General features: G+C 45.8%; 8 protein-coding genes across 8 annotated transcripts; 6 read left to right on the top strand and 2 right to left on the bottom strand.

Moving 5' to 3' along the window:
* Positions 1 to 388: 388 nt before the first annotated feature.
* B0H65DRAFT_477643 (uncharacterized protein) lies at positions 389 to 636 on the bottom strand. The gene has a single exon (XM_062827436.1). It carries the CDS (start codon positions 630 to 632, stop codon positions 477 to 479), a length of 156 nt encoding a protein of 51 aa, XP_062677515.1. The 5' UTR covers positions 633 to 636; the 3' UTR covers positions 389 to 476.
* A 4,973-nt stretch (positions 637 to 5,609) lies between these two features.
* Positions 5,610 to 6,793, top strand: B0H65DRAFT_311871 (uncharacterized protein). The gene has a single exon (XM_062823313.1). It carries the CDS (start codon positions 5,712 to 5,714, stop codon positions 6,456 to 6,458), a length of 747 nt encoding a protein of 248 aa, XP_062677514.1. The 5' UTR covers positions 5,610 to 5,711; the 3' UTR covers positions 6,459 to 6,793.
* Positions 6,794 to 7,015: 222 nt separating this feature from the next.
* B0H65DRAFT_477633 (uncharacterized protein) lies at positions 7,016 to 7,876 on the top strand. The gene is made up of 3 exons (XM_062827435.1): positions 7,016 to 7,349; positions 7,445 to 7,517; positions 7,632 to 7,876. Exons 1-3 carry the CDS (start codon positions 7,172 to 7,174, stop codon positions 7,699 to 7,701), a joined length of 321 nt encoding a protein of 106 aa, XP_062677513.1. The 5' UTR covers positions 7,016 to 7,171; the 3' UTR covers positions 7,702 to 7,876.
* Positions 7,877 to 14,436: 6,560 nt separating this feature from the next.
* B0H65DRAFT_445982 (uncharacterized protein) lies at positions 14,437 to 15,054 on the top strand (the record flags this gene model as incomplete). Its single annotated transcript, XM_062825780.1, has 1 exon — positions 14,437 to 15,054. One exon carries the CDS (start codon positions 14,437 to 14,439, stop codon positions 15,052 to 15,054), a length of 618 nt encoding a protein of 205 aa, XP_062677512.1.
* B0H65DRAFT_311822 (uncharacterized protein) lies at positions 14,825 to 15,536 on the top strand. Its single transcript, XM_062823312.1, has 2 exons — positions 14,825 to 14,870; positions 15,049 to 15,536. Exon 2 carries the CDS (start codon positions 15,105 to 15,107, stop codon positions 15,450 to 15,452), a length of 348 nt encoding a protein of 115 aa, XP_062677511.1. The 5' UTR covers positions 14,825 to 14,870; positions 15,049 to 15,104; the 3' UTR covers positions 15,453 to 15,536.
* Positions 15,537 to 15,548: 12 nt separating this feature from the next.
* On the top strand, positions 15,549 to 17,023 carry B0H65DRAFT_581531 (uncharacterized protein; the record flags this gene model as incomplete). Its single annotated transcript, XM_062830822.1, is given in 3 exon segments — positions 15,549 to 15,843; positions 15,860 to 15,887; positions 15,908 to 17,023. 3 exon segments carry the CDS (start codon positions 15,549 to 15,551, stop codon positions 16,884 to 16,886), a joined length of 1,302 nt encoding a protein of 433 aa, XP_062677510.1. The 3' UTR covers positions 16,887 to 17,023.
* On the top strand, positions 17,024 to 17,545 carry B0H65DRAFT_311800 (uncharacterized protein). The gene has a single exon (XM_062823311.1). The coding sequence runs from the start codon at positions 17,160 to 17,162 to the stop codon at positions 17,433 to 17,435; it is 276 nt and encodes a 91-aa protein (XP_062677509.1). The 5' UTR covers positions 17,024 to 17,159; the 3' UTR covers positions 17,436 to 17,545.
* A 1,090-nt stretch (positions 17,546 to 18,635) lies between these two features.
* On the bottom strand, positions 18,636 to 20,942 carry B0H65DRAFT_311779 (uracil permease). The gene is made up of 4 exons (XM_062823308.1): positions 20,678 to 20,942; positions 20,240 to 20,549; positions 20,063 to 20,142; positions 18,636 to 20,003 (listed from the first exon to the last, which is right to left on the bottom strand). The coding sequence occupies exons 1-4, from the start codon at positions 20,762 to 20,764 to the stop codon at positions 18,798 to 18,800; spliced, it is 1,683 nt and encodes a 560-aa protein (XP_062677508.1). The 5' UTR covers positions 20,765 to 20,942; the 3' UTR covers positions 18,636 to 18,797.
* Positions 20,943 to 23,681: the final 2,739 nt, after the last annotated feature.

The following is a 23,681-nucleotide window of genomic DNA, read 5'->3' as shown; positions in this document are numbered from 1 at the left end:
GGCACATGTGCAGTCAGTGTAGTGCAACCACATCACAGGCTAGCCCTGTGATACCTGTACAAAAACTACTCTCATAGATAATGTTCCGATATGGAAGATTATATCTGGGAGTGGTTTTTTCAGAGGTTTGGATGACTCGGCCAAAAACACTGCAGGCAGCAGGCGGTCACTCCAGGTACCTCATTCAGTGAGCCGAAGAGGAGGAAAGGATAAGGCCCGGAAGGGCCGTAATGTGTTGGCGGGTAGACAGCATAGGATTCAATTGACCGTCATCTTCACCTTGGCTACTTCGCTTCTTGCCTTCCATCATTCATAAACCAAGTCACTGTCCTGGCCAGGTACTTTGAGTAATCACCCTACATGTTCGGGTACCTTCGTTATAATGGTCCCCCAGTAGATACTTTTACGGTAGTTTTATATGTAACTGAATAGAGGCCTTTAGATTGCACTATATAGTAAGAAGAATTAAGATGAGCCTAGCTACTCCATTTCGACACAGTAGCCAAGGACGACAGCGTGTCAGGATGCTCAGGCCCAAGGACTCGCTGCCGAGCCTCAACACAGTCTTGCATCAACGCTAGGGCATCTTCATGTCGACCTTGACTATTCCACGTGAAAGCAAGGTTGGCCATGCTCAGATTATTCAGTCCAATCATGCGGATCTATGCAGGCAAATTCTTGCCGTTTCCTCTATCGTTCGCCGACCCATCAGCCTTCAAGAACTGACCACTCTCGTCGAGATGTCAGACGATATCTCAGATGATCCGCAGTCCTTGGAAGAGCTTATAGGGCTTTGCGGCTCGTTTTTGACTCTTCGAGACCAGACTGTTTATTTTGTCCACCAATCCGCCAAGGACTTTCTATTGGGCAATGCTTCTGATAAAGCTGGTAGCCAAGCTTCTCGGGAGACATTCAAGTGGATTTTTCCTTCTGGGAAAGAAGATGTGAATTATACCATCTTCTCGAGGTCACTTAAAGCTATGTCTACAGTATTGCGACGCGACATATACGGCTTAAGCGCACCGGGATTTCCGAGCGACAAGGTCTAAGTACCGGATCCGGACCCGCTAGCAACGGTGCGGTATTCGTGCGTCTACTGGGTTGATCACTTGTGTGACTCGGTTTCTGACACGGACACAAAACGGCATGATCCTTTACGGGCTGAGGAGGTTGTCCATACATTTTTGGAGACGAAGTACCTTTACTGGCTCGAAGCTCTAAGTCTACTCCAAGCTATGCCTGCGGGCGTTGTTGCTATCAGAAAGCTCGAGGGCCTACTAGTAAGTGCAAGTCAACTCCGCACTAGGAACTTAGTCTAACTAAAGATATAGGGAGGTAATAATCAATCGCAGTTATCAAAGCTTGTTTGGGATGCTTACCGGTTTGCTCTATCTTATCGATGGATAATAGAGCAAGCTCCACTTCAAGCATACATCTCAGCGCTTGTATTTGCTCCAAGCGGTAGCATGATAAGGAAGAATTTCAGGGCAGAAGAACCTGAATGGATTCGAACTAAGCCGGCTGTAGAATTGGATTGGAATGCATGCCTCCAGACCCTAGAAGGCCATATAGACCCCGTTCTCTCAGTGGCATTCTCGCCTGATGGCCAGCGGCTTGCGTCCGGTTCGGGGGACCACACGATCAAGATCTGGGATCCGGCGTCGGGGAGCTGCCTCCAGACCCTAGAAGGCCATAGCGGCTACGTTGGCTCAGTGGCATTCTCGCCTGATGGCCAGCGGCTTGCGTCCGGTTCGGCGGACGACACGATCAAGATCTGGGATCCGGCGTCGGGGAGCTGCCTCCAGACCCTAGAAGGCTATAGCGACTCCGTTTACTCCGTGGCCTTCTCGCCTGATGGCCAGCGGCTTGCGTCCGGTTCGGAGGACTACACGATCAAGATCTGGGATCCGGCGTCGGGGAGCTGCCTCCAGACCCTAGAAGGCCATAGCCGCTCCGTTGGCTCAGTGGCATTCTCGCCTGATGGCCAGCGGCTTGCGTCCGGTTCGGCGGACCACACGATCAAGATCTGGGATCCGGCGTCGGGGAGCTGCCTCCAGACCCTAGAAGGCCATAGCGGCTACGTTGGCTCAGTGGCATTCTCGCCTGATGGCCAGCGGCTTGCGTCCGGTTCGTATGACGACACGATCAAGATCTGGGATCCGGCGTCGGGGAGCTGCCTCCAGACCCTAAAAGGCCATAGCTACTCCGTTGGCTCAGTGGCATTCTCGCCTGATGGCCAGCGGCTTGCGTCCGGTTCGGCGGACGACACGATCAAGATCTGGGATCCGGCGTCGGGGAGCTGCCTCCAGACCCTAGAAGGCCATAGCCGCTCCGTTGGCTCAGTGGCATTCTCGCCTGATGGCCAGCGGCTTGCGTCCGGTTCGGCGGACCACACGATCAAGATCTGGGATCCGGCGTCGGGGAGCTGCCTCCAGACCCTAGAAGGCCATAGCCGCTCCGTTGGCTCAGTGGCATTCTCGCCTGATGGCCAGCGACTTGCGTCCGGTTCGGGGTACACGATCAAGATCTGGGATCCGGCGTCGGGGAGCTGCCTCCAGACCCTAAAAGGCCATAGCTACTCCGTTCTCTCAGTGGCATTCTCGCCTGATGGCCAGCGGCTTGCGTCCGGTTCGTATGACAAAACGATCAAGATCTGGGATCCGGCGTCGGGGAACTGCCTCCAGACGATTCCTACTAGTACTATGATCACCGATATCTCGTTTGACCCTACCAATCGCTACCTACATACCAACGTTGGACGTATTAAAATAGTTACAGAAACTACCGAAAGCCAAGTTGTACTAGATAATCCAGAGAGCTATGGCTATGGCTTGGAACAGGATGGTTCTTGGATTACTTGCAACGGCCAGAACGTACTCTGGCTGCCACCGAATTACCGACCGTCTAAATGTAATGTCCAGGGACAGGTGATATCCACCAGCTGCGTATCAGGACTGGTTTGGTTTATTGGTTTCTCGCACGACATATAATGTATTCCATGTCGCTTTCAATTCCTCTCTCTCTATTTCTTTTTTCTAGCGTACCACCAGAAGGGTCTGGGAGGATAGGCAAATTTATAGGAGTTTTGTAAATTCTGGTACCTTCTACTGTTGTCAAGATGACGTATTCCATTATGAAGAAGCAAGACTATTTCATCCCTTGACTCTCCTTTTGCAGGTGCCTGTGCGGTCCAGATGCCACGGGATTAACCCGTGACTGCCCAGTTGTCACCGGGTTAGTGTTACGAACTTAAGCGATGATATGGGCCCACCGAACCATCGGGAATACAACAGCCACGTGAAGGCTGGGCAATGAAACCTTTCCAGGGGTAAGAGCCAGGATCAGAGCAAGGAGGGCTCATAACTGCCAAGACAGGCTCATGAGCCAACTTGAAGCTCATGAGCCAGGAAGGAGCTCATGAGCCAAGCTACGACCAATGAGCCAGACGCATGTAACTAGAAGGCACCAAGGTATAAAGGGACGCCTGGAGAACTCAGATTGTCAGATAGTTCTGCAGTAGTCAACAGATCATCATCACTGAGACAAGTATACGATACCCTACTTGTTGTGAACCTTTTGGCTTCACCGAACGTCTTCTGATAGTCTTCACCTTCAGCTATCCCATTTAGGCAGATCAGACTGCCGTTCGTCACATAATACAATTGGGCAGATTACGAGAAAAATTGACCATTCTGAAACACTAAGATTGCACCTCATACGGGGCAGGGCTGCGGAATAGGAAAACGCCTACATCTTGGCGGCGTTCGACGTGCCAACCACAGCTCTGGGATCTGATGCCAACTCTATTTAAAGTATGCACAAGTGTGACGAACGGCAGTCTGATCTGCCTAAGTAGGATAGCTGAAGGTTAACACTATCAGAAGACGTTCGGTGAAGCCAAAGGGTTCACAACAAGTATGGTAGCGTTATACTGGTCTCGGTGATAATGATCAATTGACTATTGTCGAACTATCTGACAATCTGAGTTCTCCAGTCGTCCCTTTATACTTCTGACACCTTGTCTCCCATTTGCCTGGTTGGTGTCTGCTCACGATAGTGTTCTGCTCACCGTGAGCGCTTGCTCACCGTGAGCGCGTGTTCACCGTGAGCGCGTGTTCACCGTGAGCGCCCTTCGGGTACTCCCCTGGTCCAACCCTTGTCTTGGGTTACACTATCTAATCATGAGCGGGGCTGTCGGGTCCCGATGGCTTGGGCGACCCTTGTGTCGCTTAAGTTCGTAACATATTAATCTCTTTAGCGCTGCCTCCACACTCATCGTAATGCCTCCGTAACGAACGATTTGATACGGGAGGTGATTGTTCAGTTTTTTGACCCTACCACGTGATTAAAAGACCCGATTGATATCCTTCTCACTCCCATACACAAGCTTAGTGAGGGCCAGACTAGTAGTTGGGTCGGTGACGACCAGCGAATCCCTGGTGTTGTATGTTTTTTTTTGGCCGTTTTCTTTTCCTTTTCCATCTTCTTTGCCTATATCTTCATTTTCGCACCTCTTTTCATTCCTTCGTGGTTTTTTTTGTACAAGTACCTTGCTCTTTATCCTTTCAATTGTAGAAAAAGTGTTGGAAATTCCGCTGTGCTAGCCCTTTTGCCGGCTTCCCATCATTCACGACACACCCCGCATTCTTCCTTCCAGTTTGGAACAACTGCATGTTTGTTATTTACTTTTTTCCCCACGAAAATGTTCGCCTTTGGGCATTTAGCGGGGGATCTATACCCCAGCCTCTTCTTTTTCTCTCGCCAGACCAATAAAACTATCAATGTCTTTCGGTCAGTGGGATCATGTGGGAGACAGATGCAATTGGGGAAGCGACGTCCTTGCCCGTCTTCTTCTCTTTCCTCTTCTTCTTTTTCTCTCTTTAGGCAACTACCATTGCTGTATCCGACACATGCTGGCGGCAGCAACACTCTGTCATATCTCGGCAGTCTTTCTTCGAATGCCTTCATTCGATTCTCCCACCCACACATACCCTGATTTCTCCCCCTCCAACCCCACGATTCTTCTACCTCAATTCCCATCGATTGGCTTGCTAGTATCTCTCCTGAGCACCCTGACTCGGAGTCGGCTCAAAGAGAACAGAGGCTAGAAGTACCAGACCGTCAAGACGATCGAAGATATCAACCAACCGCTCGAAACGGCCGGCATCAAGGACGACAGCGATCAGCTCACATCCAAAACTTCAAGCGACCAACAGAAGCAACCAGTCGACGTACCACCTGCCGGAGTTAACCCTGGTCAGCCGCTGCAGGGAACGATGGCACCGGCTAAGATGACGCCGACTCCAACGGCGACAATGACGATGATACGGACGACGACGAAGACTAATAAGGTGACCTTCTGGTCCTTACCACGCGAAGTCCGCGACATGATATGGAACGAGGTCCTCACCCCCGAGGACGAGATCTTTGCAACCAACATATCCTGCAAATGCCGATGCAAAGACATTCGAGACATCCAGGCGCATGTCCGTGAGAGAGATTACTGAATACCCGCCCTATCCGGACCGCCTGTGGGGCTTGTTTATGCTCCTCTGCTCTTCACCTGTCAACCCCCGCCCTTGGCCCATGTCTGTTACGAATCCCGCGAGTATGCGCTGAGACGGTACGAGTCGGCGTATAGGAAGGTACGTGCGCGTATCTGCGGATACAAGTTGACACTTTTTCCGGAGGATGATGAATTCTTCGAAAAGATGGGAGGGAGGCTGCGGTGGCTTTCTAGGAAGGCTGTACGGTATCTGTGCCTCGACCCCAACGACAACGACGACGAGGAAGAGGAGGAAGGAGAAGAAGAGGACGAAGAAGAAGAAGAAGAAGAGGAGGAGGAGGGGGAGGACGATGACAGAACGGGAATTTATGAGGATAATCGTCTGGTGGCCACCTTGCGGAGGAAGCTCTACATTCTTGAGCAAACTTCTCTCGGGGAGGATGATGTCTTGCTTCTTCGCTGTCGTCGTCAAGCGATGGATACCTCGAAGAATATTCGACTGGCCATCCTTCATCTTTTGACGAAGGCTAAAGACTACCAGATCAAGGTAGTCTGTGACCTCCCAGATTACCATGTTATCCCGATGGCAATGTGGTTCACTAAGTCATGGGGAGTCTTTGATAATCGAGCTCCCGGTTGTGATTTCGACAAAGGCCCGTTTTATTATACGAAGCACTTCGTGGAAATTCGCGACCTTCTTGACATCTTCGGCTTCGTGGTCAATGTCAAGGAGTCTGTGACTGACTACAGAGTTGATGAGGTAGAAGAGGGCCTGGGCGAGTTTATCCGCAATGCGGAGGGGCACAAACGACTGATGGCGGAGTTTTTGGAGCCATTCGAGACGTTGTGGGCCGAGGGAGTGAAGGACATCAAATCTTCGCGATATGGACGAATGCCCAAGCTCGGAGCCGTTGTGGAAAGTCGTCTAGCACGCCTTCGTCTAGCACATTAGTACAGTTATGATTATAGAGGTACATACTTGGGGAAGGGTTAAGGGAGAGATGTAGCAATATATATGCGCTACGATATAGCAGAATCATCGATGAGTTAGTCTGGGAATGGAAAAGCCAAGGGTTCTGGGTATTTACATCTGGAAATATTATGTTGTAACTCGTTTCTTGTCGAGCTCTGAGATCTCTTGTCGCAGGTTAACCTTACCTTTACCCCTGTACCTATCCTTCAGGCAAAGCACAGGATGTAAACCGGTTAGGAAGTACAAATATGCAAAGCATTTCCCGTCATAGTCACTCTACAAGGTGCTGACCGTAACCTTCCCAGAGCCTTCCGGCGATAACTATTCTCTCGGCATGAGTGACAACCCGGGCGAGACGACTGTCTGTTCTTTGGCACGTGTCGGAAGATCAATGTGCAGCGGTTAAGCTGAGTGACCCCAACAAAGCAAAGGGAATAACATAAATTAAGAAGCAAATCAAATGTACCAACCAAGGGTTATTGATGACAAAGCAAGGCCATAGTCAGTTGTTTTTAAACCTTTGTAAAGACCTGGCTGTCGACCTCGCTTATTTACAGACCTGGTTTTGCCTGCGAACAACGGTCTTCTACATATCAAATCGTACCCGGCCAGTCGTGCTATAGTTCTTGCATACCTCTGTGGATTTCGATCGCCGCGTACATTGATGTAAGAAACTCACCTACACGAGAACCATGAAGCTCATCTCTGTCCTCACTGCCCTTACCGCCTTCAAGGCCGCCACGGCCCTCCCCTCGGGTTCCATGTCGATGACCGACAGCGCTCCGCATCCCACTTTCTCCGTCAGCCTCTACACTCTCACCAACTACACTGGAAACACCAAGACCATTACCAGCAAACAAGGCGCCTGCAGTAAGTTCACTTTACCTTGCCCCGATCCGGCTGGATACAGCAGTGGCGTGCGTAGTAGCAAATGTGACTGACAACAACAACAACCTCTCTGATAGTCAAGGTAGACGACTCCCTCGCCTACCAAGTCTCGAGCATCAAGATCAACCAAGGAGTTTGCAACTTCTACTTGTCAGTAGCCCCCTCCCCCCTTAATGTCCATAAGGTATCTTCCAAGGTGCCCGGCTAGATGTGATCTTATATCTAACCAACGGGCTTCTTTTTGTGAACCTACCTAGTGACCAGGCTGCGGAGACAATCCAGTGTATGGCTGCAGGCACTTCAGGCTAGAGGTTCCTGGTATCGGCTGGCTTAATTATGATTATAGATACTGCGCGTCCAGCAAAACTACATATGTCCTCGGTGACAAGGCTGTCGGCTACAAGTGCTGGTGCAATTACGAGCGGCTCAGCAAAGAAGAATGCCAGTAAAGTGATGCGACTGGAAATTCGGCTCGGGTGGATATTTGGGTTTTTTTTTTTTTTTTTAAATTTTTCTTTTAATAAATTTTTTTTTTTTTTTTTTTTTTTTTTTTGCTTTGGAAATGTCGATATGAAAAAGGATAATCGCGAACATGATGGAACTATGAGGCCCGTGGCTCAAGAGTTACCCATAAGATAACCCCCCGTCCCATGATGTTCCAAATCACGAGCCTTTGATGAACTCCAACTGGTCATCAGTATCTGTGGGAGACATTTTTTTTAGTCAGTTTTCGTGACGACGTAAAGAGAAAAAAGGGAAGAGAGAACACTTACAGACTCCCACTTTAACCGTCTGGCCAGGGGGGCCAACTTGGCCCTCTGCCACCACACGATCCGCGGGCACCACCCGAGTGGGTGGTCCAAACTGCAAAGCGGAACCATGATGAACATTTTCGTTTAATGTATGTGGTAGTAGACAGCTCTGACGGCTTCCCATGTGAGGCGAGATGACTCGTGGGCCGCCAGTGTCGGGGCAGGGGCGCCGTAAAATATAGTGCAGTTATAAAGAAACTGTCCTGGCAAAAGAGTGCGGGGGACATCAATCGTTCTAGTCTTATTTCCAACACTGCACAGATTCTCCCTCCTTTCCGGATCATCTGAGGTATAGCGCCCCGCCTGGTAGAGTTCAGCGTAACTCTCCACATTCCTCGCATACTCGCGTGTGCGACCTCGCTCAATAATGTCAAGACAGCTGGGGTACAAGAACAACTTGATCGGGCCACTTGCGCCCGAGGGCCAATATGGCATGGCGGGGACGACACACCAGGGTTGATCGTCAGTGACACCAGAAGGGCGGAGTTTCGGGAGTAGCTCAGGGATTTTATTTCTAGTCTGATCTGGAGCAGCCATGTTGTCGAGTGTATGAATACCGAATACGGGTACCGCTTGTCGTAGATCGAATGTAGGCAGCTAAGGAGAGTAGCGTTACCTCGAAGAACTGCAGAGATCCAGGGAGCGAGAGAAGGGTTTCTGCAAGCGTGTTCAACAAAGGGATACAAGTGTCAAATGTCTGTGGGGCTCCAAGCAAAGAATGTAGTAGCTATGGTCAGGAGTCAAAAAGGGTCAATGTGCTGGTGTTCACCGAGTGTGAGCGTTGTGTGTGCGCGGTGATGTGTTAAGCTGATGTTGTGTTGGGTGACGAGAAATCTCAAAGTCAGTATTGTCGATGAGGGCTCGCTGTTTTTATGCGTTTCGAGCTCCATGAGACGAGGCGCTCTCAAAGACTTCATCGATGATGTTGGCGATGAAGCAAAGAGGAACATGGCGTCAGCTCGCCTCAATCTTCATCCATAACAGCCCATCTCACATCATGGGATCTCTCTTTGCGGAATACCAACCTAGCGCTTACGGCCTTGTATTGAGGTTTGATGTTGGCTCGCCTACCACGGCTCACACCTCAAAAAATCGAACCGTTATGCCAAGTTGTTCTGTGCTGTCATTGTTCTCTTGACTCCAAATGCTGGTTGCGGCTATCGTCGTGTTGGATATTCGTGTTTGCCAGCGTGTCCGGGACTTTACAAAGGCGTGAGGCGTGAAGTTTTGGACATATGATGACTTGTTGGCTTCAGAAACAGAGCTAAGATTCTTTACTCGCGGAAGAATGTGTTATTGTTGGTGTTATGTCGAAGAGCATGACGTCTGCCTTTCTTTCTCTCACCTGTACCTGTAGGAAGGCCATGATCCTGATCACATTCGTGACAGCTGGCCGCCCTGAATAAGCCCATTGCCAACAAACCTCAATTTCTTTGAATCGGAACTGAATCGGAACTGTCGAGCGATGTACGGCACAGCCGGCTTGGGTAAGGTGAAGTTGAGATTGGGGGCCTTTTTACCAACAGTCTCCACAGTTCATCCCTTGTCCGGCACCAACGCTACCCACGACGTTGGATCGACAACGGTAAAAGATGAGGCCAACTGACGATGCCCGCGTCCCTGGCTTGGTGTCTAGACCATCACTTAGGTATTTGGCCTGAATCCGGACAGGCTGGTCCAACGGAAGGCAAAGCCGAGCATCAACGGTTGTTGGAAGTGTTGATCTCCACGTTCTGCTTTTTTGAAGCACGGTATATCCCTACACCATGGAATCTCTTCGCGCTTTGTCGACAATGGCCCTTCACATTTGCACCTCCTCGAGCGAGCTGAACACACTGTCGGGATGGGCATCCATCTACGCATCTGGCACCTCTGTTCCGGAGTAGCCATTGTTGGAGCGATTTCCATCTCGAGGGAGAGAATAAGCTGTGAACGGTGTCTGTTGGTGGAGACATGTTTTTGGTAACCCACGAGCGCGATTTCTGTAGGTCAGAAAGCATGTTCTCCGGTAGAGCCCCGAAGGTTGAAGTCGGTTTGTAGGTCGGCGTCCGGCCGAGTGGACCGTGGTTCAAGATGAAAATCGAAGACCGAATTAGGTAAACTTGTATGATAGAGGTGTCAGATTCAAGGGTGGTTTTAGCCATACCATATGGAGGTTAGCGCTCCAGCCACCTGATATTGCCTGATTTCTGGGCATATTTAGGTTACCCTAGCACCCCCTATACCTTCTAGGCGAATCAATCTCACACACTCTTCAATTTATTAATTCTACACTATCATATCTAATACTTAATAATCTAATTTACGTATTCACATTTAATATTACGATTATCGATTACAAGCAATATCTCTATGAAACTAATAATGTTAACTATATTCTTATTAAAAGAATCTACCGATAAGGCTATTACGGTTATCTTTAATACCTCTACCGATTGGCCTAATTGGTATAAAGCTCTTAAGAAATTTGCTAGTAGTAATTAGGATTTTAATAATTAATTATTTAAGGGAAGATTTATAATTTAGAAGGTTTTACCCCCGAAGCCGGAAGATTTCTTCCTTATTAAGTAAGTAAAGGACCGCTTTCTAGCGGTAAAGAAGGAGTTCGTTAAATTCAATAGAAGAATCTGGGTTAAGAAGGCCGTAATTATAATCATAATAACTATTATTACTACGGCTATTAATACGAACGGTATTATTATTGAGATTATTATTATTATTTAATTTTAAAAAGAAGCCGCTGCTGGCGTTAACGAAGATAATAAAGAAGGGAGTTTGGGAGAAGAAAATGAAGAAGAGGAAGAAGAGGATAATAAATATTGTACTGAGTAGGATATTAGGGAGGATATAATTATTAACCCTTTTACTGACTTAATAGTAGCCGGGAAAGTAGCGTACGATTAAATTAATAATATGTATAATGTTCGCTATAAATATTAGAAAAATTTTCGACAATACTAATACCCGAATTTATAATTGGATGAATATTTATATTACCGCCTATTATACTGATACTTTATTTGAGTAGGATAAATCTACTTGTAATTAATTTAAAGAAATTAAGAGTTAAATTAATTATCGACCTATTAACTAAATCGCTAAAGTTCGTTAAAATTATTAAACCTTTATTAAAGAAATTATAAAGAAGTAACTTAAAGATTTCGAAAAGTAATTATCCGATTAGGAAATCCTTATTATAAACGGGAAGAGATTCGGAATTAGTAAAATAACCTCCCTCATTTTATAATTTACCGACTTTATTAATATAGTCCGTAAATATAAACCTATTTAGGCTAGCAACTCCTAGAAGTTTAATAATAAATTCAAAGAAATATTTTTTAAAATATAAGGATATATCCGCTAATTTTAAAAGGGTTAGTATACTAGAACGTACTATACTATTAATTAATTTTAAAAAGGCTATAATTTATAACGTGTAGGGTATTAACCACTCTAATTCGTAAGAGTTTACATTTAATAAAGAGGACGCTCCTAATTCTAATTGTAAAAAAAAGTAGAAGGTAAATATAAGAAAGAAACGCGGCGTAAATAAAAATACGAAAGATTCTTTATAGCCGAGAAAGAAAAGAGGTATCACGGGGCAAGGCGACGGTTAGGGGGTAGGTTGGATATACGTAATTATACGAAAAGAGAAAGAGAGAGGTATATAAAAATTTAACGATATAGGGTAGGGCTGAATCATACCCAGAGCCAGACCTGTACGTATATATACACGTAATATACTATTGGCCAATAGCGGCAATAGCACGGCACGAAGTTCGACTGCCTATAGTAGGAACCGTATATATACAAGGTAGTTACAAGTAATCCTATAATATTACCTCCCTACAAAAGAAATTTTAGAGCTTTAAAATCTATATATATATAAAATAATAAATTATCCTTCAATCCCTATCTTTAAACTCCTCTATCTATAATTCCATCTGTAATTAAAACATTTATTCAAATTCCTCCGCTTATAATTCTCAGATCCTCTTTATATCCTTAATTTTACCCGGTTTCTAATTATCGTTTCTTTATTAATATATCCTTACTTCCAACTTATCTACTATATTCTTCGTAAGGAGGCTCCTCCCTTAATATATTTCTAATAATTTATTAAAAATCTACCTAAAAATATTATTTATTTTCTTTATATCTTCTATTAATAACTCTTTTATTAATTAATTAAAGTTTTCCTATATTAGTTAATTAATCAATAAACTGGGCGTAATACCTTTCGTAAGTAAATTAATTTATTTCTTTTTATTACAAATCCCTATATCTTCGCCTTTATTCCGATAAATAACGAAGAGTTTATATTTTATAATAGTATAGCCTCTTTTAATCAAATTAGGGAATATTAGGTCGTTATTAGCTTTATAATATACGTTATTATAATTACTCAGTTTAATATTATTTTCGCCGCCAACCGATTAATTCGCTATAATTATAATCCTAATCCTTAATATTATAAAGCTACTAATAAAATTTTATATTACTTTTAATACTACTCTAATCTTTCCTTCTATTATAATAAATTAATGAAATTTGAAATCGCCTCAAATATATTGTACGCCGATATCTCTCTAAATTGAAAGAATTCGTATAAATTTATAATTAAATTCTGTTGTAATCTAGTTTATTAAGGTATAATTAATTAAAAGACGGTATCTACTTTAATAATAAAAGTAGAATTATTATCGATTTTAAACGTTATTAAGGAAATTAATATTCCCTTCGATAAGGATATACCCGTAATTGGTTGTAATAATATATAGACGATTTGTATATTAATTATTAAAGTAACGAAGTTGATAATTAAATTGAAATACGTCGATATTTATTATTATTAATTAAGGTAGGAGATTATAGAAGGAAGGATTGAAATTGAGTATTTAGAAACGAAGAAAATACTAGCCGATAGATTAATAAAGGTTCTAAAATAATTAGATTACGAGAAATCCCAGGAACTAATAAGAATAACGAATATACTAATTCGTAAGGAGATAGGAACAGATAAGGAGATTCCGGATAATATTTTGGAGGATATTCACAATTTAGCTAGAGAAATTAACGTACTAGAAGAGAAATTCTATAAATAGTTTCACTTTTACCCTATTTGGAAGGTCTGCAAGTAAGGGGGTATATTAAATTTAAGGGTGGTTTTAACTATACTATATAGAGGTTAACGCTCCAGCCACCTAATATTACCTAATTTCTGGGCATATTTGGGTTACCCCAACACCCCCTATACCTTCTGGGCGAATCAGTTACACACACTCTTCAATCAATCAATTCTACACCGTCACATCTGACAAGAGGCTCGAGGATGCCAAGACCTGTTTGCCTTATCCTTGTAAGGTACATCGATACTTCGACGTGCCCCGCAGATCTCTTGCCGCTTATCGCACACTGATCTTATCGGATATCGATAACACAGCGGAAGAATGGCGTCACATGTCTCATGTAGTCATGTGACACCCCTCACCACAAACAACAACAGACATTTCGGGATTGTGATCTCTTCCTTTTCATCAACGTCTTGTTTGGTTTGTAACGCCATCATCGTCACCATCCTCTCCTACCATGGACCCTTCAAGTCCGTGCCCTTATCACCCATTTACTGGGCTTCCCTTTACCATCACAACCCCCTTCCAGTATCTCTAAGCTGCCTTACTTTCTTTTTCCCCTCCTCCGTACCCAGGATCAACTACGAAGTCGGTATTCCGCCTTGGCAAAAACCGTAGTCCGCTATGGCATCTCGATTTGCAGACTTTTATACACCAAAGTTCCGCCAATCAGCTCGTGTCATAGACATCGAGCATCGTCGACAAATCAGTCATCAAATCTCATCATCAATTTGACCTCCAATACGACATAGAAGCTTCAGGGAGCGTCTTTAAAAAAAATACCGGAGCGGAAACTATTCAAATCCGAAGACAACTCGAGGAAAAAACACGATCTTGCCTCCTGTTTTGGTGATATTATGTCGCTTCAAACTGAGGGGGTTGGATGAAATTTACCATGGTTGGTTACCGGTTTCGGATTTCGGATCAACTACACTACGTATTGCAGTGTTTTTCGTCACGTTTGCACCTCTATCATTTCTTTCGCCTGCGACTGGCTTTTAATGCTGAGGGGTCTTCTCTCGATTCTCGAGGTGTACGGTAGCATCGGCTAAAATGCTAATGGCTCGTCAGCCACTCAGGTAAGCGCAAGGCAAGTCACGTTTCTTATGCATTTCTCTACCTACAATGTCTTGTGTGCGTGAAGATTCTCTCTCGTTGCGGTCTGGAAGGTTCATCGTCTGTCTGTCTGTCTGTCTGTCTGGCTGCTACGACACAACCTCACCATCCGCCCGCCTCAACTTTATATTCATGGCATCCCAAGCACCCCCAGAGACGAAAGCACTCGAGGTCAGCTCACGGGTGTCTTCTTGGTGCAAAGACTGTGATGTTTGTCGCATGTGCATCCCCGGTGAGGGGCTGACAAAGCGGAGCGGTGTCACCCGAGAACGAGATCTTGAAGACCTATACAAGTCGGCTGCGGACGGGTGTCTGACGTGCAAGATTATAGGTGATGCTTTTGAGAGCTTGTTGAACTATGAGACATTCCGTTTCCGTCCTAGAACGATGAACATATACTTGCTCAACTTAAACGATGAACTTAGATCCATGTACGTATATCTGTATGTGCCACCTTCGCTCTCTCAACCTTGGCATCGGTCAGGAATCTTTTATTTTTATGCTAAAGGTCAGTTGTTTTATATTACTTCGTCCTGTTGGTTGAGTTCTGCGCTTAATCGTCTATTTCAGGAGTTTACTTTCCAATTCAGCTGCCAGAATCTGTACACTAACGCTCGCCAGAACTGAAACTCCCTCGCAAACCATGGAAATCAACGCAATCATCTTGCAACCCCTATATGCAGAACTTGAGACCTTTCAGGAGTCATGAATGGATACTTGAACAGCTCGATGCCTGTATCACAACACATGGCAACTGTGAGGATACCTCTTTGTCGAGCCTTCCGACCCGCGTTGTTGATGTCAGCTATGCGCCTGATAAAGTGCGTATCATGGCAACCAATGGGGCAAGTGGAAGATATATCACACTCAGTCATTGCTGGGGTGATCCGGGTCTTATGAATACCAAGCTCACGGTTCACAATCTCGAAGAGTATATGAGCGAGGGTATCTCGCTTGACGATTTCCCACCAACATTTCGAGATGCGATCGAGTTGACTAGAAGCCTTGGCGTCCCATATCTGTGAATCGACTCCTTGTGCATCATCCAAGCAGACCCGAAGAAAGATACGGAAAGTCACACCAAGGTGGTGAGAGAAGACTGGGAGCGAGAGTCCGCCTCCATGTGCGCGGTCTTTGCTGGTTCATATGTCACTCTGGGTGCCTTGGCTTTCACTAATTGCCGGGAAGGTCTATGGGCTCCTGCCGCAATGCGTATTGTCGAACTGAAAGGTACTATGCCCGATGGTACCCCGTACTCCCTCTACGCGCAGGAACAGTATCATCACGATCATGTGTACCATCCTCTCCTCTCTCGTGGATGGGTTTATCAGGAGACCCTTGTGTCGCCACGAACTCTGGTTTTCTTAGGTCGGGAGGCTATGTGGCTCTGTCGAGAAAACATATCCTGCCAGTGTCGTTGGAATGAATACAGGTACTCTTCGCATCAGAACTAGCTGGAAGTTTTGGGGCTTACCTCTAGTACCTTCGTCAAACTCCCGGCGAGAGATACCAAACACGAGGCTGGTACTCAGTCAGAGAACTTACTTCTATGGGCTCAATTATGGCATGTGCTGGTCTCTGGCTACGCCTGTAGAACCAACCTTAGTTGTTTGGGCGACAGACTTACGGCAATTGAGGGGCTTGCTGAATATTTTCGGCACTGGAGGCAGGGCGAGCGCTACTTCGGCGGAATCTGGTCGGGCTCATTCGCTAAGGACCTGCTCTGGAGAACAATACCTGAGTTTCACGAGCGACTGAGAGTTCGTCCTGATACCATCAAGACCAAATGGAGCAGCGAAAAGTGGCTTTTTCCGACATGGTCATGGGCCTCGCTGAACAACAAGAATCCTATGGGGCCTCGTATGTCTATCCTATACGCCAAGTTTCGTGAGGAGGTGGCAGTAGACTCCCCCTCTCCCCCCACGTACCAGCACTACCCGGATAGCGCCTTCTTGATAACCCCTATCGGCGAACCCTTTGGACAGGACAGAATAGCAGACGGGCAAAAGCCCCCACCATCCACGGAGAAGAGGCGGTATCACGAACTCCGCATCCAAGGTATTATTGTTCCAATTGGGTGGCAACAGCTACTTGCAATGGAAAAGGATGCGTGGGCCGAGAACATCGAGCCCTATCCCGAACCCTTCTTCATGTGCGACTATGGCTGGCTCAAATTCGCCAACTGGCTCAAGGAGGAATATCCTGCGGGCCCGGCAGAGCCAACCTTTTACTGTTTGCGCATGATGAAATACATAGGCCGAACAGGGCACTTTATGGGGTTGGTACTCCATTGTGTTGACGAGGCAAGGCAAATATACGAAAGAATTGGTGTCTTGGCACAGCGGTATCGTTTAGAGAAGGACGACACTGAAGAGAGCAAGAGGCATTGGAAGCCAGATTGGCGGCAAGAAGCAGGTACGGAGAGTGAGCCGGAGGCCAGGGTCATAACTTTGGTTTAAGCCTGGGGATTTTTTTTACGAGTGAGCAGGGCCACAAATCAGAGTTCATGTCTTTGCCTCTCTATTACGCAGTCTTTCTATTTCTGGTCTTTCATCTTGCGCTACTTTTTGTTCTTCCGCCATGATCTGAACGATCATAGCGAGCTAGATGAGGTGACTTTTTCATATTTCTTTCGAGTTTCTTTCTCTTTCCTAGGTATCTTCTTCACGAAATAAACGGCAGAACACATATAACACGAGAATGACCCTTCGGTATCAAGAGCCTCATCCAATATGAATATGCCAAGACACTCATGTTCGCCCAGTTTCTGTTGGACACCAGGGAAGCAATCAAAGAAACGTCAAAGGCGTGACATGTGTCACAAGTTCACATCTCTATATACTTATAACCCGGGCTTGTGGCTACTGCACTGTCACTTTGAGTGGCACTTGCACGACGGCTTCGCGATGAGCATCATTCGAGCGCCAGCCCAAGGAGATCAAGGACGTGTATCAGAAGAACGGGGCCGAGGCGGAGATGCAGAGGGCGTGCAAGAACTGGGCAGCTAGCGGGTTGGAGAATAGGAACTGAGCCTGGGCCTTGGTTTGAAAGATGTGATTGCTTTTGAAAATCGTTAAATCATAATGCGCAACCTGTTCGTTAGATTCAAGTTTCCAACTGAAGTGCAACAAGTGGCCATAACCGCCAATTTTGGGTGCTCAGCTAGACACGCTCAGACACGGTAGGTGGTGGGCGACAAATGATGTCGATGCGCACCTTCCAATCTTCCATTGCGCGGGCACGTCACAGGCGCACCCGCCAAGACCCCAAGTGCAGTCTGGATGTGCCTTCCCAAACATGCCCCAAGAGCCAGTTGCCCCAAGATCACTCGACGATTTTGCAACGAGGAAGGGGCTTCTCGACTGCCAATGCAGTATTTGAATATCGGGAAAGAGCGAAGGAACTATCCAATGTTTCAATTGTCTCGTCCTACCGTCTTGGATGGTATTAATGGGCGAGCGAAATGTATGAAGGTCGTCGGCGGGTAATGGCGGCTTTGACCCTAACTCTCAGATGGGAAGTGCTTATGACACTTTTTGCCTGTCGTAGTTCAAGATCGCCATACGGCACAAAGCTGGGAATGGAAGTATGGCGATGATGGACCAACTATCGATGCTTTGATATTTTTCGGGTTGACTGTTAATTCGAGTCACTTATTCCAATTTTGAATACCCAGTGAAAATAAGCAGTTTCTGTGATGAATGCTAATGTGGTGAGAGGGTCGCTGGGTGGGTAAGTGGACATGACACAGTGTGAGGCTGAACTCATCTTTGAGAGTTTGATGTCTGATCTTGGATTATATTGATGCTCGAAAATGATAGAAAGTTGGCGATACCTATATGATTCCTTTGATATTTCCATCATTTGATTTTGATGCGTTTTTGATGGGAAAAGGGGTAAAAGACAGTGAATTTTATAAACACATAAACAAACCACAGTACACAAATGACAAACACACGCAACCAACACAACACACACACAATGCAAAGAACGAACGAAAGTATGTACGTATAACACGTTATCTCTTCATTATTCATTATTCATAACTCATTAAGTCGTGAATCGTAACCAACGGGGTATTCCTAACCAAAAATAACAAACAAAACGCTCTCCCCTAAGCCTAGCCTAATTACTATCATTGCGCTTTATTCCGCGTACGTGGTATTTTCCAATCCCAAATCCAAACACCCAAAAAAGAAAGGAGTCATTACAAAGCCAAACCTGGCCTGTCATCTGTTCATCAGAAGAAGCCTTGTCTATGCAAAAAAAGACCAACCACATTACTCTGTTCTCTTGTTTGTGAGTGTGAGTATGTAACGTTTGAGTAGTGTGCGCTCAAAAACATCCGCAGAAAAATATGTCTTGCGTTCCTAGACAATCTTGCTGTCATCCGCGCCCAGCTTGTAGGGCTTTCCGGCCATGGGATCAACATAATTTTCATGGCCGCTTCCGGTCGCGCTGTCGCTGTCGTACGCAGCCCTGAGATCCTCAAACCTGCCGCCAACTTCCATCCACTTGTCGCTAACGGCCGGGATGGGGAAGAAGTGGCAGAGAAGCCAGTAAACGCCGCCGGAGACGAGAAAACCGGCAAAGAAGTTGACGTTGTAAATGTAGGTGGCTCCGATCGGAACTTTCCTTCCAACCGCTCCGGCAAACCCGACCACGTTGATTAAGATACCGGCAATGTAGGCGGCATAGGCGCGCCAGTGGATACCCCAGGTGTAATAGTAGGGTCCGGTTTTGCGTTCATCGTAGAGTTCCTTGACTTCGAGATAACCGCGGCGAACAATGTAGTAGTCGCAAATAATGACACCGGCGATCGAGGAGAGGAAGACGCTATAGGCCGAGAGGTAGGTGGTGAACTGGTTGTTGGAGGTGAGGAGGGTCCAGGGGTTCATAGCCAGACCGACGGCCGCGCAGATATAACCACCGCGGCGAATGTTGATCCAGCGAGGCAACAAAGCAGTCAGATCAGCGCCGGCGGATACCGAGTTGGCGGCAATGTTGGTGCCGAGCTGGGCGAGCGAGAAGGCGAAAGAGATGACGAAGACGCCGAAGCGCTCGGCCGAGTTGCCATCGTCCAGGAATTTCTCCAGCAGGTCGAGCGGATCCCAAACAGCTTCGCCGTAGATCGTGAACGAACAGGACGAGACAAGAATACCGATGAGCGAAGTGATGGCGAAGCCCGTAGGAATCGTGAAGAGCTGGGACCAGAGCGCGTCTTTGGGCTTCCTGGCGTAACGAGTAAAGTCCGGGTCGTTGACGATGAGAGTGGCGAAGTTGGCGATCGAGCTCATGATGCCCTTGACGAACTCCCAGGCAAGGTCGCTGCCCTTCAAGGAAGATGGCTGGCGAATGATGGGGCCAATGTCGCCGGCACGGACAATGGCCCAGATCATGAAGGCAATGGCGGCTGAGGGGACGAAGTAGGCCTTGACGGTAAACAGATGGCGGATCTTGTGAACAGGGAACCAGATGGCGGGCAATGAGCAGAGCCAGAAGATGAAGAAAGAGACAAAGTCGGCTGTCGTGGTGCCTGATGTAGGAGAGAAGGTGTTGGGAATCGTCTCACGGTCCTGGATACTATAGTTAGAATAAACATGATCTTATGAGATTGATATAAAGAATCACTTACCCAGGCCTTCCAGATGGATCGGATCATGAGATAGACACAGTGACCTCCAATATAAGCCTGAACACCATACCATATACAAGCTATTTCCACCAAGGTTAGCAAAGGGCACTCATGAAATGAGAAGATTCGTCATGTATGAATTAACATGAGATGAGGGAAGGAGTGAGCGCCACATACCCATGGCAGCTCTGTTGAGGACAGGCCACAAGCTACCCCAGATGCCGAAGGAGGATCTGCTGGCGACGGGGAAACCAATGTGATAAATAGCACCAATGCGGCCGGTCAAGCAGATGAAGCAGGCCGAGATGGCATAACCGATCCAAACACACAGCCACGATTGCCACCATGACAGACCATTCACCATCATGGACGACGAGATCATCCAGGTGTTGATGTTGAACGAGTCAGCAATCCAAAAGCCGACAAAGTTCCAAGCGCCCCATGTTCGACGCTCAGCCTCCACGGGCTTCAGGTCGTGGTTCGTCAACTGTTGTGAGGAAAACGGCAAGTGTCAGTCTTGGGCTGCGGCAATTCAAACGAATGCGAATGCGATGAGATCGAGTGAGGAGAGTCTCTGTGATGTCAATCTCAGGGCAAAAAGGCAAGGTTTCGCACCATCAACTGGGCTGTGGTGAGCCCGGGCTCGGCTTCGACGGCCAGCCGGTCCGACCAGCGTCCTACGGCGCTGCGTTTCTCTGCCATCCTTCCTTTCTAGTGATGATTGGTTGGTGAGAGGACTTGAGCTGGTTAGGTAGTTGGCGGCGTGGTCGTCGAAACGAGAGGCGATGGAGGGCGGTGGTTCGGTGGTGGAAGCACGAGATTTTTCTTCTCTCGAAGCAACACACGAACTTCTCTCTCTCTTTCCCCCTTTTTCTCGCGGGCCGTGGGCCTTTTTGGCAGTTTTTTTTACCCGGGCAAAAAGAGGGTTGGGCGACGACGTCGACTCTCGTCTTTTTCCGCCAACGGAGACCGGGTGGAGGGAGCGAAGACCGATTGAGATTCGGTCGGTTGATTGGCACCGATGGTAGCCTTCCTTCCAAGCAGACAAGGCAGGGGCTCTCACTTGGCTTTTTCGGTATCGATTATCGATTTGTTGACTCGACGACTAACCGGGGTGGAGCACGGAATGTTGCCGAATTTGAACAGGAAGATGGAAAGGGACTGGAGCTGGTCTGTTGGAGGGCTGGCGTTCGACGGGTGTAAAAGGTGGCAAACCTGCACTCGATATTGACAGACAAGAAGGGGCTGGATGGGAAGGGGGCAACAGCTTGATTTTATCTGCATCGAAGACGTTCTCTGCAATGCTCTGCAATGCAGTGGTGGTTGTCAGGTACCACTGACTGACATATTGACATGACACAGGCCAGGCAATGCAACACTATCTTGCAAAGATAGGCCTACCCTGCCTGCATGCATGCCATGTGCGGCAAAGTGCGCTTTCTTTGTTTTAGTTCCGGTTGGGGTAAAAACGGGAGAGTGTCCGTATGGTCCCGCTCGCCCGCGAGTGTATTTATTTCCAATACAGAGTGGATTGTTTCGTTTCGGATACCAGACACCTTGATGGTGTCGATGTGGAAAAGCTGAGTCGAGCCCCCACGCAGCGCCACGCTAGCATGACTAGGGTGTCCTGGAGAAGGGGAGAATGAGGTCCAGGGGTGTTTGGAAGCCCTGTCCGCTGAGGCAGAGAACTAAGGGCAGCTCTGGTGCTCTGTGGTCTTTGTGATGGAATTGGGAACTCGAGGCAAAAAAAAAAAAAAAAAAAGGTGTTGCAGATGATGATATCAGAAGCAGTGAAGATCATTGATGATTTTGGACTGAACCCGGCCACGCGGGGCATCCAACGGTAGCGACGTGCGACGGTACTTAGCGTCAGTCAGTCCAATCGAGCAAAGAAGCACGTTGCTGAGAAAGAGCACAAAAAAAAAAGCCGCTGGTGACGGCGTGGCACACTGATCAAGCTTAGACCGGACCCAGCTTCCCTCAATTCCCTCATCGTGATTCGTCAATCCGTTATCGGTTAGGGTCTCGATCGGGCTTAGTGCCCGCTAAAAGGCCAGAGATAAGCAAATAAGCTATCAAGGCTCGGTCCTATCTTGCGGCTATCACTCTATCTTGCCCCGCACCACTGGTCTGAACCTAAAAGAGATTACTTGATCCCATCGAGTCAGCCTTGGAGTTTCCATTTGACAACCAGACAACCATCGTAATCATCCGATCTTTCCCATTTAGTCTCTGTTACATTGACCTCTCTCACCCCCCCCCCCCCCCCCCCCCCCCCCCCCGGGCGCCCCCGCCCTACATTGTATGTGGGTCTCTTCGAATAAAGTGAGAAGAGATCTGTGATAATTTTGAACGTTTTGGCCGTTAGCCGCAATAATCCTTATATAAACAAAAAATTTATTTAATAATTACTCGTGATTATCTTAATAATTATAATACGTATCTAAATTCGGATTGTCTATTATACTTTATATAAATTAGAACTTCCTGATTATATTTTTCTTTTTTTTATTATAATTTATATTTATAATTAAGTATCCCCTAGGGGGTATATTCGTTAGGTATAGTAATTATTATCCTAAGAAATAGGTATCGCATCTCTACTATTCTATATCGAATCTATTTAAAATTTAGTACCGATGATAGTTTAATTTAATTCTACCTTCGATAAAATTTTTAGTTTCGTTTAATATTTTAAAATGTGTTCTAATTTTATTATTTCATTTATTCTAAGCAAAATTACATAGTAATATATAATTACTATTATTAAATATACGAATTTAGACGAATATTAATAGTTTTAAATTCGGTTTATATATATTATTATTCCAATTTTATTTAACTTAATCGTTTAATTAACATTTTATTAAATTCTACGTTAATTTTGCTCGGAATAAGCTAAGTATATCCGTTGTATTATTTATTTATATAATAATACTATCCTAATAGTAGTAATTGATTTTAGTAAGAATATTATATTTTAAGTAGTATTAATTATCTTATTAATAAAAGTTACATTATAAATTATATTATTTAGCCGTTTCGGCTACGAATAGAAGGATATTATTATAAAGTACCCCGGCGCTAAATTATTATTTATTAACTAAAATTTCTATAAAGTATATAATATACTTATTATTATTTTTAAACTCTTTATTAATATAATTAGATTAATATATTATAGGAGTATATACGTTTAGAATAAGTTACGTATATTCTCTTTGGATTTGAACAAATATTTTATTACCGGTTTTTTAAATTCTTACGCGCCCTTAAATTCGCTATTCGTATAGTATTCGTAATTATAGATAAATTTTATATAATTTACTAATAGTACAATTTTTATAAAAAGTTCTCCGATCTTTATTAATTCCGTCGGACCCTTTTTCTTTCCGTCCTATAGTTCGGATATATAATTATTTTAATTAAGTAATCCGAATCATATATATAGGAATACGCCGGTTTTTATTAATTTGGGAAATTTATAAACTCCCTTTGGATTATCCGCGCTTCTATTAACCGACTTAATATTAGTATTATTTTTAATTGTATTCCGCTTAGCGAAAATCGGAAGTTTAAACGCCTCGAATTCTTCTTCATCCTTACTATAGGAATTACT

Source organism: Neurospora tetraspora (assembly GCF_033439725.1).
Source record: "Neurospora tetraspora strain CBS 560.94 chromosome Unknown B0H65scaffold_8, whole genome shotgun sequence".
NCBI lineage: Eukaryota > Fungi > Ascomycota > Sordariomycetes > Sordariales > Sordariaceae > Neurospora > Neurospora tetraspora.
The sequence above is the reverse complement of the archived record's forward strand: the minus strand, read 5'-3'. Positions and strand labels throughout refer to the sequence as shown.

What these genes read in the sequence shown, in the direction of transcription:
- B0H65DRAFT_311800 (XM_062823311.1), top strand. Translation starts at nt 17,160, where the DNA reads ATGAATATGCCAAGACACTCATGTTCGCCCAGTTTCTGTTGGACACCA.
- B0H65DRAFT_311822 (XM_062823312.1), top strand. Translation starts at nt 15,105, where the DNA reads ATGCAGAACTTGAGACCTTTCAGGAGTCATGAATGGATACTTGAACAG.
- B0H65DRAFT_477633 (XM_062827435.1), top strand. Translation starts at nt 7,172, where the DNA reads ATGAAGCTCATCTCTGTCCTCACTGCCCTTACCGCCTTCAAGGCCGCC. An exon ending in CAGCAAACAAGGCGCCTGCA is followed by an intron (nt 7,350 to 7,444) that starts GTAAGTTCACTT and finishes CCTCTCTGATAG; the next exon opens with TCAAGGTAGACGACTCCCTC. An exon ending in GGAGTTTGCAACTTCTACTT is followed by an intron (nt 7,518 to 7,631) that starts GTCAGTAGCCCC and finishes CCTAGTGACCAG; the next exon opens with GCTGCGGAGACAATCCAGTG.
- B0H65DRAFT_311871 (XM_062823313.1), top strand. Translation starts at nt 5,712, where the DNA reads ATGGGAGGGAGGCTGCGGTGGCTTTCTAGGAAGGCTGTACGGTATCTG.
- B0H65DRAFT_477643 (XM_062827436.1), bottom strand. Translation starts at nt 632, where the DNA reads ATGGCCAACCTTGCTTTCACGTGGAATAGTCAAGGTCGACATGAAGAT.
- B0H65DRAFT_311779 (XM_062823308.1), bottom strand. Translation starts at nt 20,764, where the DNA reads ATGGCAGAGAAACGCAGCGCCGTAGGACGCTGGTCGGACCGGCTGGCC. An exon ending in CCTCAACAGAGCTGCCATGG is followed by an intron (nt 20,143 to 20,239) that starts GTATGTGGCGCT and finishes TGGTGGAAATAG; the next exon opens with CTTGTATATGGTATGGTGTT. An exon ending in GATCCATCTGGAAGGCCTGG is followed by an intron (nt 20,004 to 20,062) that starts GTAAGTGATTCT and finishes TATAGTATCCAG; the next exon opens with GACCGTGAGACGATTCCCAA.